The following is a 16,009-nucleotide window of genomic DNA, read 5'->3' as shown; positions in this document are numbered from 1 at the left end:
TTCTTTCTGTGGCTTTTATATGGACATATACTGGTCATGACACAGATACCACAATCAAATGCTAACTTCACTGGAATGGCAGAGGAGACTACTGGAAATACAGATTCTATTCCCTCAAGATTATAATGAAATGTTTGTCTCAGTCTTAGACAAATCAGGGTCTTATTCTCTCTCAATATATATATGGGGTGGGAAAAGAGAGGGGTTATGCTGTTTGTTTTACATTAAAATATATTTCTAAAAGTTTTGAACCTGTTAATTGTTTTTTATTTAGGGCATTCCTTCTATTCTCATATACGAAAGGTTATAAAGAAGTGCCCAGCCATTCATCATCACTGTCCCATTCATTATTTCACACACTTTTATCATTCTTCTTTTTACTAGTTTTTATTAAGTAATTTCTCCTTTAAAAAAAAATAATTCTCCCAACACAGAGCTACCTCTGCCCCAGGCCTCTGAACATTTTTAATGTCTCAGATTTTTCATTTCTGACAGGCCTTTTCCTAAACAAAGTGATCAGTGGTATGTCATTTTCAATTTTGCAGTTGATTTGATTTATATAATGGCTATACTTCATAAGAACACATTCTCTGTATTCTCTTAAGATTTTACTTCGTTTCTGACTGAGCCTGCACATTACACAGAGCTGTTCATGAAACTCTTAGGACTAGAAGTTAGACTCAGTGTGTACAAGAATTTTAATTTATTTTTTCTAATATGTGGTGTTTTGTATTTGATTATACTGAATTTAAGCTATCATTAGATTGTCCAGTTGCATATTCCTATTAGATTCCAAAAACCCTTCATTCGTAGGCCGTCTCAAGCGCCTGATGACTATTCCAGTAAAGATAAAGTCCAGTGAATGTGACTAGTGAAAGATTAACAGGATGCGGCTGTTTCTGTCGCTTAAAAGACAGCAAGAATTTGCCACAGGTATTCCCATGCATTGCAAAATGAAGTGAACAATTTTCAAGAGTGTTTAAGTGACTTAGATTCACAAGTCTTATTTTGTATGGTGACTTAGGCACTAAGGAGTCCAAAGTTGCAAATTTTTAAAGGAGCTCAGCATCTAAATACTTTTTTAAATCTAACCACAAAGCTAGAAGGGATTTAGGCTCAAGTTTCTAAACCACTTTTGGAAAGGGATGTAGATACTTCACAACGTTTTTAATTAAGGTTACAAGTCAAGGTAATATTAACCAAGAGCAACTGAAGAAAGCTTTCTGCCAAATGCGGTTCTTTTACCTCTTCTCAAACAAACTTTTGGATAGCTGTTAGAAGGAACCTACAATACCCTTGATACCCTAATGATCCTTGCCTATCCTTAACACCTCTAAACAGTTTCTACTCTCAGTAAGACTATTCTCCTCTTGCCCAGTGACACTGGGTTCCTTTCTGTGCTAACCAAGGTACCCTCCAAGACTGACAGAGAGACAACACAGTCAAGATCTCTATTCCACTTGTAAGCATATATCCTTTTTATGGTAATTTATTTGATACAGTAGGAACGATTAATACATTCAATACTCAGAGTTGACTTAAGAACTAAAATAAAAAGCTCTCTTATACCTGATACATCTGACACATGAGCAACACAGCCACCCACATGAAGTGAAAAACACTGTTTAGAAACATCCAAAACATCCAAGGTGAACAGGTGGCAATTTGTGTAATGTACGTCCAAAATCCATCTTTTGCATAACTAGTCTCACAATGGAATCCCCAGTCTAAAAGAAAAACAATATGGAAAGAAGAGAGCTCATACCATGTACTTATATAACAGAATGTTTGGTTAGAGCTGGTCAAAACTTTTGACCAAATCTTGGATGAAATCGGGGGGGGAGTAATAGCAAAAATTTCACAATACATCCCCACCCTTTCCCATCCAGCTCCAGTTCAAGTTCACAGGCATGATTACGACAATGACAATGACGAGTTAGTAAAGGTCACAAAATAAAGTCAGAGGCCATAATTTTGAACTTAACATGCCTTATTTTACACCTAAATTGGGCAGTTCTATACATAGCTCAGTTTCAATACGTATAAAAAAAAAGCCCTCTGACAGTGCAAAATCTCATACTAGAAGCTAAATGTAGTACTTAAAAATTACTCACAAGAAATACACCCATAGATCATCCAGCAGATCATAAAAAGCAAAAAGAACAGGTATCCCATGAAATAGCGATGGTTCCCTGCCCCTATAAACAGAAATAACAGTAATCAATTTGCTTTATCTTGAGAAAAAGTCAGTAATATGAGAAGGCTGATTTGTATGAGAATGCATTGCTTAAATAATGTTAATAAAAAGTTTAAGAAACATTATTCTCCATAGTCTGTTAAGGTTACGTGGCTTCAAAGCAGCTTGAGAAAAAGTCTCTCTCTCAGAAATTATGCCCTCTCTCAATAGCATAAAACAGTTCCTATAGATTTTTATTCTTTGATACAGATTGCACTTCAGTTTTTTTCTGTTTTTAACATGAAGGACAGAAATGTGAAACCCAAAACAAAATTCAAGTTTTCTTCTGACAATTTAAGGTAAATAATTTTGCCTTCAGCTGTTGAAGAAACCCATTAAAATAAAATGCTATAGATGATGGCTAGGAAGTCATTTAGTTAAAAAGATTAAACAAAACCAGGGATTAAACTGATTAATAAGATTGAGAAAAGCCTTGATTACTAAACCGAAAGGTGACTGTCAAATATGTAACAATAGCTGATCAGCACAACATCCAACATCTTTAGACTATACATCTGACAAGCAGGCACAGATATGATCATCTGCTACAGAAGACATAGGTGTCAGAATTCAATCAGCAGAGTATTTAGTTAGTCATTTGGCAAATATTTTCTCTGTCAAGCCAGTCTCGGGGACAGCACTGGTTTTAAACTGCTGTCACCACCACCCAGCTGGAAGCCAATGGAGCTGGGGACTGGGCTCAAAGAGGTTCTGTCTGGGGTAGCAGGAGCAGCCGGAGGATGAACATCTAATATGCTCCATCTCCTGGAGAGTTTTATACTACTGGAAATTTCTGAGACATTTCCAACAGCAGAGCAGCAGCAGCACAGGGTGGTGGGCTGCATTCAAGCTTTCCCCTGTGGTCCCCAACCCATGCGCGTCCAACCGACTAGCCAGAAATTCTGGTTACTGGAATTTCCAGTTAGTTAAATGCCAGATAGCCGAGATTCTACTACACTTAGCAATAGCAAAGAATTAACTGAATATTGATGTATAGCTCCTTCACATATTTGGCTCTGAATTCTCTTGTTACCTACACTTGAATTTTCTGGTACTTATTTCAAAGCTTCATAAAACGGAAGTTCTAGTCAGTATTGTTCTTAGTATATGCACTCTTCCTTTTTTGTAGGAAATGTAAAGGCTGCAATTATGATAACTCACTGGAAATGCAACTGAAATACAAATTCTACCGTAAGAATTAATTTTTAACAAAAATACCAATTATGAGATATTATAATCATTTAAAAAATGAAATGTTAAAAAAATTCATACTTAAAAGTGACTGACTTAGAAGCAAAGAAAAATAGTTACATACGGTCTGATAGGAGAGAGCAGAACTATGAGTAAAGTAATGAATCAGAGTAGAAGAAAAGTTAAGCTGAATATCAAGATGCTTTTCTTGATTTTAAAGGCCTCAAAATTATCTCTCTCAGATACATGACAGAAAACAAATTTATAGGATGGTTTCAAATATGATGAATATGTTGTAGGGAACAATTCTGCACTGAAAAGAAAAACTAGTCTTTTTTGTCTTTATTTATGATTCTGTATTTCAGCAAACAACTTACCTACACAGTTACCCACCCACGGGCAATGATGATCAAACTTGGCTATACATCGATTGCATACACCACAATGTTTGGACCTCACTGGCTTCCGTATCTGACAGAAAAATATTAACACTTGATTATAACAGATTTCTGGTGAAGTATGACATTTACAATTGTGAAAAAGAATTGTACGGACATGTTAAAATACTTCTGGTCTTCTTTCTTAGACACAGACCAACAGGAATTTCAGAGTCTACTGCCCAATTAAAACTGCATTAAGCCAAGCCTGTCCAACAGGCAGCCTGTAGACCGTATGCTACCCGTGAGTAGTTTTTCTATTTATACACAATAAATCTTTCTAAATCTTTTAGATCTCACAAGTTTGGTAACAATATCAGTTCATTTCACTTATTTATCACTGATAAAGCATCACAGTTAGGACTGTATAATTAACCATTCCATCATAAAAGCTAGTATTAGTATCTTTTGATACTCTAAGCATATATCTAGGTTTATTTTGTACTATAGAAAGTTTTGGAGAACTTTATAAAAAAATGATCATTCAAATTGTGGTATTGTTCATGTACACCAACAAAATAGTGTCCTTCATGACTGACTTTATGTATGGATACATGTACATGTTCACAAACATGTACACAAGTAGGTATATTACTGAAATTATGTCTTAGAAAATCCATTTAAGTTTCATAAAACTTCTAGAAGTACTATGGATTTTTGGAACTAATAAGATTTTAGGAATTATACAGAAAAAGCCAGATAAAACCATTCTGAGTCAAGTGATAGTGCTTGCTGAAAATAATAAATATATTTTTAAACTTATGATGCAACAGAACTGGAAGGTGGAATTAATATCGGCATAAGCACTTCTTTATATGGCCTTTTGTGTGTCAAAAATTTCTCAAGTACACAGCAGGTGGGAGAGACTAAATGTTTGTATAAAACAGTTTTGTTAGAAGGATACCCACTTATAAGGATATGATAATTCATCAGATAATTTTTAAAAAATAAAATATAGTATTGAAATGAAATGTGTTTGTGTACATCTAATCTTTGCAGCTTTTCACAAGCATCCTTCACAAATGATGTGTGTATTACAAATTCAACTAAAACAAGAAAAGATGGGTGAGTGCAGAGCTGATTTGTACCTTTAACAAATGCCTTTCAGAGCCCTAGCAGACATTATATGTTTATGGCCCAATTAATAGGTATCATATCATAAATTCTAAACCTGATGCACGATAAGAGAATTAATGGCATAACAAGAGGAAAGACCAGCCACAAAAATGTTCAACAAAATAAGTATCGAGTACAATAAGAACTCTGCTTATTTGAAATCAGGTTGCTTAGGTGCCTAAATGCAGATTATAATGCATAACACCGGGCAGTAAGTTTGATGCATTGTCCAAGAGTGCATTTTTTAATGTTCCCTAAAATAATTTAATCCTTTCAAACCATACATGTAGCAGACAGCCACAACAGGCATCAGGCAGGGTCCCTGCTATCTGCACTAGATAGGCAATATATTCTTTCATTAATTGGGTGGCAATTACCTATATGGGTCTTTTAGGAACAGAATGGGTTTCCGCTACTTGGACAAAGAATTACTATTAAAATGGGGTTAATACAAGTGTTTGTGGGGATGTCTATACATGATGCTACATCACCACAGCAGTGCACTACAGTGACATAGCATCCACGGTCAAGAACCATGTCACTGCAGCTACATCACCACACCAATGCACTACCCTGCTATAGTGCATCGCTACAGCAACATAGTGCCTAAAATAACGATGTGCGGCTCACACGGTGCAGTATGGGCTGTTACTGCTGTTACGGCACAGTAAGTCACCATAGCGACACATGTAGATGTGCCCTGTTTGTATAAAATCATACTGTATTAAGGCAAAAAGAATTGATGGTTTAAAAAAAAATTACTAAATAGTCTTACATCTAGTGCAATGCAAAAGTGCCCTGTTGGCAGTCTTTATATTGGCTGATCACCTATTTAAAAGAATATTTAAAAAACAAAACAAAACAAAACAAAATATGTTTTACTGTGGAATTAAATTAACCAAATCTTGTTTTCTTGAAGCTAACATCCATTTAAAAAAACTCTGTAGCAGGAACTACAAATGAGTTCAATACATATCCTGCCACTCTTCCTTGGTTGGTAAACTTCTCTACAGAATCAAGATTTATTTCTTCATTTTTAAGTCCACAGTTTAATTTAATAAATGCATCTCACTTTTGAACATGTATATTCACTCTCAAAACCTGATTATGCAGCATAAAAGCCCACTGATTTCAATACAGCACTGCTTGGATTGCTTTCTCAGTCTATTTGGACATTATCAATTAAAGGACTGAGATAAAAATTAGCAAAACCCCCACTCTATGGCATTCTGTTATCTCAGTCACAAATCTGTTTATTCCATGCCACTCTTTGATTTTATTCCTGGCATTTAATCTCTTATGATTTGATCTACAAAAAATAAATACCTAACAGCTTATTAATAAGGACAAATTTATGCAATGGCATAATCTAAAGTCTTCATTTTATACTGCAAGGTGATTAACTCAAATGGTTATTCATATTGAACAGCACCAAAAATAATTCATACGTATGTGAAAATAGCTAAACAAATTGCTACTTTAGTTTATTATTGATTACGGACTATGTTCTTCTACATAATTATAAATGCACAGGAGGTTGTTTAATTAAAAAAATTTCATAATAATTTTTCCTGCTTTTAAAAGCTATCATAATTAAACATTGCTTCTAAAATAACTGTAAGTGGGCCTAGAAGTACAAAAAATGCCAGTCAGCCCCATAGTAAAATGATGTCAGCAGTGTACCGCACTGATGACATGGTAGAAGCAACCAGATTAATATGTACTGATCTGCAACTGTCAAGAGAAGGGAAGGTTACAACAGTGAAACTAGTAGATAAACGTTTTAGCTTAAGACCATTATAATACTAACAAAACATTTATCCACCACTTTTACCTACAGAATTCCATATCTTTAGTTTTATTAAATGTTCACAGTTCAGTGAATTCAGATAGATTTGAATATATCCTCATTCTATTGTAGATACTCAAGAATTAACTCTAAAAACTGTAAATATTTCTAGACCTAAAATCTTTTTTTGGTCTGCAGAGCCTAAAGCAATGTAGGCAAAAGACATAAGATATGAATACTATCCATCTAGGAAAGACAGATAAACCATTCTATAAATAACTTGTGCAAATTACGTTCATGAGTAAATGAGAACTAACGATGGACTAAATTCTGCTGTGGAGGTACAATTGGAGGAAACTTAACACTGAGATTTACATTTCAATTTGTTAAAGATAAAAAAAAGCATACTACCAAACAGGTACTGCAGAATATACTGAGATCCAGACTTCCTGTTTCTGCAAGTTCAACTATTGTCTTCAAAAGAAGAAATAAAAATAAAGAAAATTAGTATTTAAACTTTTTAGATTGATGCCCTCTTAATTTCCAGTATGGAAATATGATTTCTTTCTTGGCTTCAGGCCTGAAGACATGGACCATCTCAGGCTATGCAACTCCTGTGTCATTGCAAAAGTGTGGTTTAAATCTCCTGAGTCAAACCAATACAAAATCCTATATAGAAACTTTATTTCCTTGCAAAATTATTGTATTTCAGTTTAGTTTAAACCCAGTAGTATGCTCAAGCTAAATACGTATAAAACAAGTTTATATCAAGTTCAGTATTCATACATCTTTTAGCACTGGTTTAACTACAATGATTTTAAATTCACATATTTACTGAAACTAATACAACTCTACACATTAACAAAATGCTTTACACTGTCCTCCAGTCAAGAGTAGCAGGACTTACTAGTCAAAAAGATAAATGCAGCTTCAAAGATATAAAGTATCCAAACCCCAAATCTGCATTTATGCATATATATGTATTTATATGCATATATAAAAAACTCACTTTGAAAAAGGAAGGCAGTAATAAAAGGCATATATTATAGCCACCATGGATCATGTGATACATTAGATTTCAGTTACAACAAGGGCTATTCAACTTATGGCCCATCAGCCATGCAATCAGCAAGGTGTTAAATGGCAGCCCCTGAACTCCCTCCTGGGCACAGTTCAGTTGCCCATTGCTTCAGCTGCTGCTATCCCTGAAGCCTCCTGGCTCCCCTTCCCCACTCCAGCTTGCATTTCCTGTCCCTACCCCTGGGGGAAGAATGGTACATCTGGGAAGCCCAGGGCTTTGAAATCCAGGTGTCCCCACGTGGCAGGGGAGTGAGCCTGCACGGTAGCAGGGGAAACTATTCAAAGAGAGTGAAGGGCAATGGGCTGGGGAAGGCCATGCAGTGGAGGGGCAAATATTTATTTGCTTAAGTGTCTCCAAATTATTTCAATAGGACAACTTAAGTTTCTGTTTTATTTAGGGCCACAAGACAGCTCTAGCGAAATCTACTTAATTTACTTAGTCTCCTTGCCAGAATGGCATTTAAATTAGAATGCTAGGCTTGTTAGAATATCAGACAAGCAATTTGTATTGCTGAATCTACACATTCACCAACATTAAAATGAAACAAAACACAAAAACAATCTAACTGATCACCATCGCTTTCCACTGATTACAATAACAAACGAAAAATAGACTATCATTCCAGTTTTCTATGAAATGCATAAATGCAGATCTGAGACACTAGATTTGGATACCTTGCATCTTTGAACATAACCTCCTATTTTTAAACATATATTTTTATTCATGTTGTCAGTAGGAACTCTTGCTTTACATGCATAATACATTGTGGTTACAGTAATTTGGTGCAGTCCTTACTTAGAGTACTTGGAAAAAAATTTAAAGCGTTAAAAAAAAATAAAATCAGATGTCATTGGTCTCACAATTAAGTGCCTTTTGTTATTATTTCAACCTCACCTCATTCCCAAATCTACACAAAGGAAGGTTGCAATTTTATTGTTACCAGAATATTCTGCTCAGACTAATTAGATCTTCAGCCTTTGCAAATATGCAAGATATTTTTAAAAAACATATACAGAAAAATGTTTGACATAGCTAGGCTTTTATTTGCATAGTAATTTGCTGCTATTCCCCTTTTTAAGAACACAGACGAGCCATCCTTGAAAGCGTTCATGCCATTTTTTCCTCTCATCCTAAAAATGTCAATGGCATTTTTTCACCTTTTTCTTTTGTTCTTCTGTGGCTTTTATTATTCCTGGGTCTGATTTCCAAGATTTTCCAAAATTGTAGAAAAGTGCAACACTATTGACAAGGAATGGAAGATGTATAAAGAAAAAACTGAGATGTGTTTGAAGTCAAGGAACCTCACGTTTAAAATGAAAATCTCTTTCAGAAGATCAAATTGAGACACATTACTAACATGTGTCCACCTGAAAACAACCTACATTTTTTTTTTTAAAGTTGCTACAGGCCAAAATAATGCTTCAGCTAAACACAAAGACATCTGACAATGACATTTTTTTCCATACTTGATTTTTTCTGTAGCTAATTCACTTGAAGTTCTTACAAAGTTTGCCGTTTCATTTTTATAATGATTTACACTTGTGAATGATTAGAGTTCAGCACTTCCAATTGTGCTATTGTTATAATGCCATAAAACATATCTTTTAGAGACTGTTTCCTGTTTTCACAGCAAACATCCACAGGATCTATTTATAGCTTATGTCTGCTATATCTTTTCACTAGCTTGCAATTCCAGTTACATTACCAAAAGCAATGCTTCTAATCATAGAGGGGACTGTCTAACAAAAAATGAGGTTAAATGATAGTAATCTCTCAACCTCTGGTTATTTCTAAAGTGGACGGAGTGTTTTGAAACATTCTTCTTAAAGGATACTTATATTTTAGTCCAGTTTAACTGATTTTTTTTTTTTATTATTATTTTTTTTTTTTTTTTACACACACACACACATACACACATAAGCAAACCCCCCTTACAAAGCATTCTTATTAGTTCCTAAAAATGTTTATAAATTTAATTCCCATATAAATAGAGGAAATGAGTTTTCAAATGAGATTATGCCAATACTAAAGATTTCTGCCAATACAGTTCTGCTGGTCAGGCATGATCCCTGGTTGACACAGCTGTGCCAGCAATGTCGCCAATACATGGATGTTTAAATTGGTAAAAAGCCATTTTAATGTAAACCACCTACACTTATCGTAGGAGGACCTCAACAGTACCATTTACTGGTTTACTTAAAAAATGCAAAGAACTTCTGTTGTAGATACTACTGTATTTTTTTTTTTTTTTTTTTTTACCTACAACTTAAACCCCCCCGCCCCAAATCAACCCCCACAAATTTGGATGTGTTTTAAGCAGGGAAGCTGTTTTCTTCACTGGAAGAGGAGCACTCTTGGAAACACCGCACAGGTTATACAGCTGCAAAGATGTCAGCCACTTGCATCTGCTCAGCAAAATGAAGGAAAAGCATCTTGGGATAACTCTCTCACAGCCTTAGCTATTGGCTGAACAGCGTATCTTGTGGCCAAAGCAGCAAACGAACTGCTGGTAGCATCTTAATCAGGCTGTGATGTGGAAACAAGAATTTATTTACAGGAACCTATATACAACACTACTTACAATTAAGAACTACCAGTCTTATAACTGCCCTGGGTCTTTGCCTTGTGTGACAAACTCCTCGTGAGAACACCGTGGGCGCATCCACACCTGCAGGCTCGTGCACTTGCAGCAGCTCAAATAACAGAGGCACAAATTTGTGCCGGAGACTTATGCCTCAGCACACATACCTGAACATCCACTTTGGTGTGAGGCAAATCGTGCCAATTTGGGCAAACTGACCCTGCCCGGTTCCTCCCAGATCTTCAGCCCGGGGGAACTATGTGCTGATCCCAGCAGCATAAAAACCTGCCCGGGTGAGCAACTCAGGGCTTCTTGCCCTCAGGAGCTTCTGAGGCCCGGCCAGCTGGTATCTGGGGACACTAGCTCCTTGCGCCAGCTGGACTGCTGAAGCAGCCCTAATTTGGAGTGGCCCCTGCACCCTCTACCCACTGCAGCAGTTTGGCAGTGGGGACTGCTGCCTGGCTGTGACTTACTGCAGCATCCACCCCCTTGGACCTGTGTCCCCATGGCTGAGAGCATGCTAGACCCAGATGGGGACAGCACAGCTACCTGGAAAGCCTCCTGCACCTCTAGGCCAGCTGCCATTGGGCTGTGGCTGCATAGTTGGCCTTTGGGCAGCATTGCTGTCATGTCTCCTGGTGTCTCTGCTCTGCCATCTGGGCAGCTATTGCCCAGATGTGCTCCTTGCGGTGGCCTGCTTTGAACTGTCAAAGCACTTTCCTCCTGACCCTACATGGCCAGGAGGTCAGCTACATCATCTGCCCTCCAGCTGGGTCCCCAGTGCAGGCCCTAGGTAGTCTCCTCTGCCTGGGTCCCACCACTTGCCTCTCCAGCAGGGATCCTGGTGTTCCCCATTTAAAAACTGCAAATTCTCTGATAAATCCAAATTCTCTCATTAAAAGAGCCAAAATCTGTGTTCTTCCATGATTAAAATTAAGTGCTACTATATACAGAGAGATCAGTTCGGCAATGTTTTACTGACATTTACAAGTTTAAAACTATTTGGAAGCCTACCAGTGCCTCTATCATCATAGTAAAACAAATTCTAAATAACTATCCAGTTATACACTTTGGGGTTTGCATTTTATTTTACACACACACACACACACACACACCCCACCATACAGAAGTCAGAGCTACGCCTGCCCTTTTTGCTCATCAGGATGTGCAGCGCTGAGCAGCACTGATATACCAGTGCCCTGCCTATGCCCTTCCCCCCTCATTCCCAATCCCCAGCCCGCCCCCCCCGCAGCGCCCCTTGCTCCTGACCTGCAGTCCCTGCCTGCTCCTATTAGCTCCCTCTTGGCCACAGTTCCATCCCAGCACCAAGACATGCATCCAGCTGCAGCTGTACCACCTGCTGCTTTGTGGCTCTGAGTGGTGCCAGCCCTTACTGTTCTGCTCCCTGTGCCCAGGTCCCAGTGATCCCCATGTCAGTCCTGGAAAGACCTTGAATGGGGCTCAGGGACTGGGCTGGGCAAGCCCCTTCCCCTCCAAGCTGGCCTCCACAGACTGCACTAGGAAGGCAGGGGGGCTAAGCCCAGCTCTGGTGGCCCCTCCTACCCAGAGCTCTTTCCCAACCCAACCCCCATTTCTCTCTCTCTCTCACACACCACCCTGCTGCCACCTCCACCCTCCCCACAGCCCAGCATGCCCCCCCACAGGCTGGAGCCCCATATCACAGCAACAGTGTGGGCATGGGACAGGGCTGCAGTGTGGCAGCTGTCCCTGCAGCCATGGCTCCTGCTAACAGGTCTTCTCCTGTCTGGCAGCTGCGCACGCAGGGTGCAAGATGTGTGGGGGGATGAGGGGTTTGGAAGGAAGGGATGTGGGGAGTTTGTAGGGTGAGGTTTGTGGGAGAAGTGTGGGAGTGTGGGCAGATTGTGGGAGAATTTGTGGGTGTGGGGGTGGAAACAGGACTGTGTGCGGGTTGGAAGAACTGCCTAGGAGGGGTGGGTCCCCAGCCCGCCCCCCACACAGTGCACAGCCCCCTGAAGCAGCAGCGGCTGTCAGGGCACTCATGACTGCTCCTGGCAGAGACCCCCGAGAGCACAGGGCCACCTCAAACCAGCGGCTGCACATAGCACCGGCCTGGCCCATGCACCCTTAGATAGAACTGGGCTGGCTCCTGCCATCACTCATGACTTCTGGCATTGCACACAGGGGCTGTGTATCCTCAAGCTGGTCTTGGTCCCGTCTCCATGTGCCCTGTGCATCATTGGGTCGGGCTGGCTCCATGTAGGCAGGACCCAGCCCAGTAGGAGGCTGCATGGCCCCTGCATGCAGCACTGGAAGCTATGGATGACAGCAGGAGCTGAGTTGGTTGTGTCCAAGATTGCAAGGGCTGGTGTCATGTGCAGCCGCTGGTCTGAGGTGGCCCCACACCGCTGGGGGTCTCTGCCAGAAGCAGATATAAGTGCCCCGACTGCTGCTGCACTGTGTAGGGGGGCAGGTGGTGACCCACCCCACCCAAACAGTCCCTCCACCCCCACATCACTACTTACCTGGGACAGCATCTGGGTCCATGCCACTGCTGCAGCCATTACCCACTCCTATATTGCCTCAGCACACTGACGCAGTGTGCTGAAGCAGCAGGGGAAGGAGGCAGGAATAGAGATGCTCTGACTGGGTGCCAGAGTGTGCCTTTGGAGGACCCAGCTTCTGTTGCCTTAGGGCATGCTCCAGGAGCATACACCAATTTTCCCAGAGTGTTTTCTTGCACCACTTCCCCCCCCTGCCCCGAGTGGTGTTTTTTCTTTTTTTTCTTTTTCTTTTTTTTTTTTATATATATATGGGGATTTCCCAGTATCAAAATTGGAGCCCATGCTACAAACATGCAGCGGGGAACAATTTTTCATTCCTAGCATGCCTCTTACAACATCTCAAACTACCCCAACAGGCACGTGCTCACTCGTCCGGACATGACCAGTGTGTCCAACAGGACTTGCTCTATGTCACACAGTTGGCCAAACATAACTCTTGATTGGCCAAACATAACTCTTGAACTATTTTTTTTTCTACATTCTGCCTTCCAGAAACAAGCTGTGTGTTTTATCTGGGGGCATGTTGCAGCAAGAAAATATTTTATTCTATAGTCACAATATCCGCAAGTAATTTTACGTGCACAGACTTCAGTAGTGATCAGGACCAACTTGGTAACTAAAGTTTGTTACACACATAAATGTTTGTAACATAAGGCCTCAAATATGGATTAATAAAGTTTTGCCAGGTAACAGATACTATAGTATGTATCTAGAGATTTTTTGCACTGATCATGCATAAAATTCTGGTTATAGAGATTTAAAATATAAAAGTTACATTTACAAATATTATGAACTATCAGATTTTGGAACAACACAAGATCATGAATGCTAGGCATCGTTACTTCCTTAGGAAAAATATAAGCAAGTAATTAAACAAGTAGAATTACCTAAAATGTTTTACATTATTAGTTAATAAATCTGTACAGAATACAGACAAATTTACCAAATGAAAACACAAAAAAAAAAATGGTATAGTCTGATAGTCATTCATCCTACAATCCCCTTCCACCCTTATGGCATAGTGAAGAAACCTTAAAATGAATGTAAACGTAATGAAGGTTCTCTATACTGCTGGAGTAGGGTAAGCAAGAATGAAGTCCACAGTACTTAAACAACTTGTTAAGGTAAAGGATATTTTGTTAATTCTACATTTTAAAACTACTACTGTGATCTAATATTTTTTAGGGATTCCCTTTTCTGGAAGGAGAAAGTAGCTTTAAATGATTTTCATTGAAAAAGTTGGTACTGAAAAATCATTTTTAATATGAAAGTCGCTTAACATTTTAGCAAACTAACAGCTAATTAATCTTTAATGTAACAAACTGTTCAGCAGGTTTTCAGCTAGCATAACCCAGGCATAATATTACCTACACCATGTCTACCTTTATTTGATCCATTACAGATTATCTTTATTGAGTTTTATATTTGCCACGTTATTCTTTGCAGAACTCAGTTTCTTGCTAGATTTATTTTCTAAAGTTAGCACTGGCCAAAACTAAGTCACAGAGCTTTAAGAGTTACTAAGTTACTATCACTGGTACTTCTACAACGGTAAAAATGCTGAAAATATGTGAACTTTTATATTTAAAAATTCTTTAAACAGACATCGGCTATAAACAACACAGATATAACTGAAAAAATGGACTTGACTCATTCCAAATTACTGAACGTCATGTCTAGACTGCTAAAAGATAGGAGGGAAACAATTTATATTTTTTTCAAGCAAATGAGTTATGTCCTATGTGTTTTGGCCTCAGCTTCTGTCCAAAGGCTGAACAAATTTGGACAGTATGTTTTTGTGATCAAGAAGCTGCATGTGGAGTCCTACAGAAGTTTCTGCATGTTCCTTCTCACCACATAAAAATGTGGTCAAAGTCTAAAAGTGGCAATGCTCTACCTCCTTTCATTAAGACAGGAACAGCTACAGTGTGGTTACAGAAATGATCCAGATGGATGCAGAAGTTAGGAGGCTGGAAGTGATGAAGTTAAAGGGAGACTGAACAGAGAAACAATTAGTTATGTAGGATGTTAAGGTAATGACATGAGGCATGAGAAGGGGAAGGATTTAGAGTCAGCACAATAGCAAGACTTAAGTTCTACAAAATGAAACAGGGAGCAGGGAAGTGAGGGGAACAATCCAAAGAATGAGTAGGTAAGACATGGGACTGCCAGAGAAAATTCAAAAGTCTATTGGTTAAAGGGTTAGAGCAGTGGGAGCCAATATTTTCGCAGGCATGCCACATACCCTCCCTGAATGCCAGTATGATCCCCTTTTCCCTCCCCAACCTGCCATATACCACACACAGAATAGCTGGAACAAAGTTCTTTGCGAGTTTTTGGGCACAAACACCCTCCTTCAGGCAATGAGAGACTGCTGATGTTTTGAGTTCTCAGGCAGAAAAGAAGCTATGGCAAACAAGAAGTCTGTGAAGGGGCAAATAAGTGCCAGTTTAGAAGCCAATGGGTAGATAGGAGGGGAGAGGTAAGAGAGGGGTTCTTTTCTCCCTTGGAGAGCTCATAACATCAGCATTCTCCCATTACCTGAAGAAGAGTGTTTGTGCCCAAAAGCTTCCAAGAACTTTTTTCAACTATTTAGTTGGTCTAATAAAAGATATCACACCTACCCAAAGAACCTTGCCTGCCTATGTCCTTAGACCAGCATCACTACAACCAACAACCCTGTAATTTAAAACTAGACACTCCCTAGGTTTTCTTTGTGTGGAACAGAGAGCAAAACCCATGAACTAATTACTACTTTAAACCCAATTAAAACCTCCAGTGTAATTAACAGAGCAAAAACAGCAGGCTCAAACTATTCCAACAATGCAGTTTGAGCCAATAAAATTGTCTTAGGAAAATGGTAAAATACATAACAGGGATGTGAGCAATGGATATGTTTGGTCATAATCTCCATTCAGATAGCAACAGATAAACATGGTGCTCATGTCTTGGCTTGAAACTGGGCTATAAAGAGAAGTATGCATACATCAAGTGAAAGAAAAATCTCAACGACTACACATTTATCAGCAGCAAAT

General features: G+C 39.0%; 1 protein-coding gene across 2 annotated transcripts in view; it reads right to left on the bottom strand.

Annotated features, from left to right (window-relative positions):
- The window catches only part of ZDHHC17 (zDHHC palmitoyltransferase 17), a 130,980-nt gene that overhangs the window by 5,919 nt on the left and 109,052 nt on the right, over nt 1-16,009 (bottom strand). For both annotated transcript variants that reach the window (XM_090042570.1, XM_090042569.1), the window contains 5 exons: nt 9,008-9,132; nt 7,181-7,243; nt 3,805-3,898; nt 2,115-2,198; nt 1,570-1,727 (listed from right to left, as the gene is read on the bottom strand). In XM_090042570.1, coding sequence (XP_089898696.1) covers nt 1,570-1,727; nt 2,115-2,198; nt 3,805-3,898; nt 7,181-7,243; nt 9,008-9,132 — 524 coding nt within the window. The remainder of the gene's footprint in view (nt 1-1,569; nt 1,728-2,114; nt 2,199-3,804; nt 3,899-7,180; nt 7,244-9,007; nt 9,133-16,009) is intronic.

This window comes from Crocodylus siamensis, chromosome 4, assembly GCF_052110815.1.
Source record: "Crocodylus siamensis isolate JL-2025a chromosome 4, ASM5211081v1, whole genome shotgun sequence".
Lineage (NCBI taxonomy): Eukaryota > Metazoa > Chordata > Crocodylia > Crocodylidae > Crocodylus > Crocodylus siamensis.
Note: the sequence above shows the minus strand (reverse complement) of the source record. Positions and strands in the feature narration are given on the sequence as shown.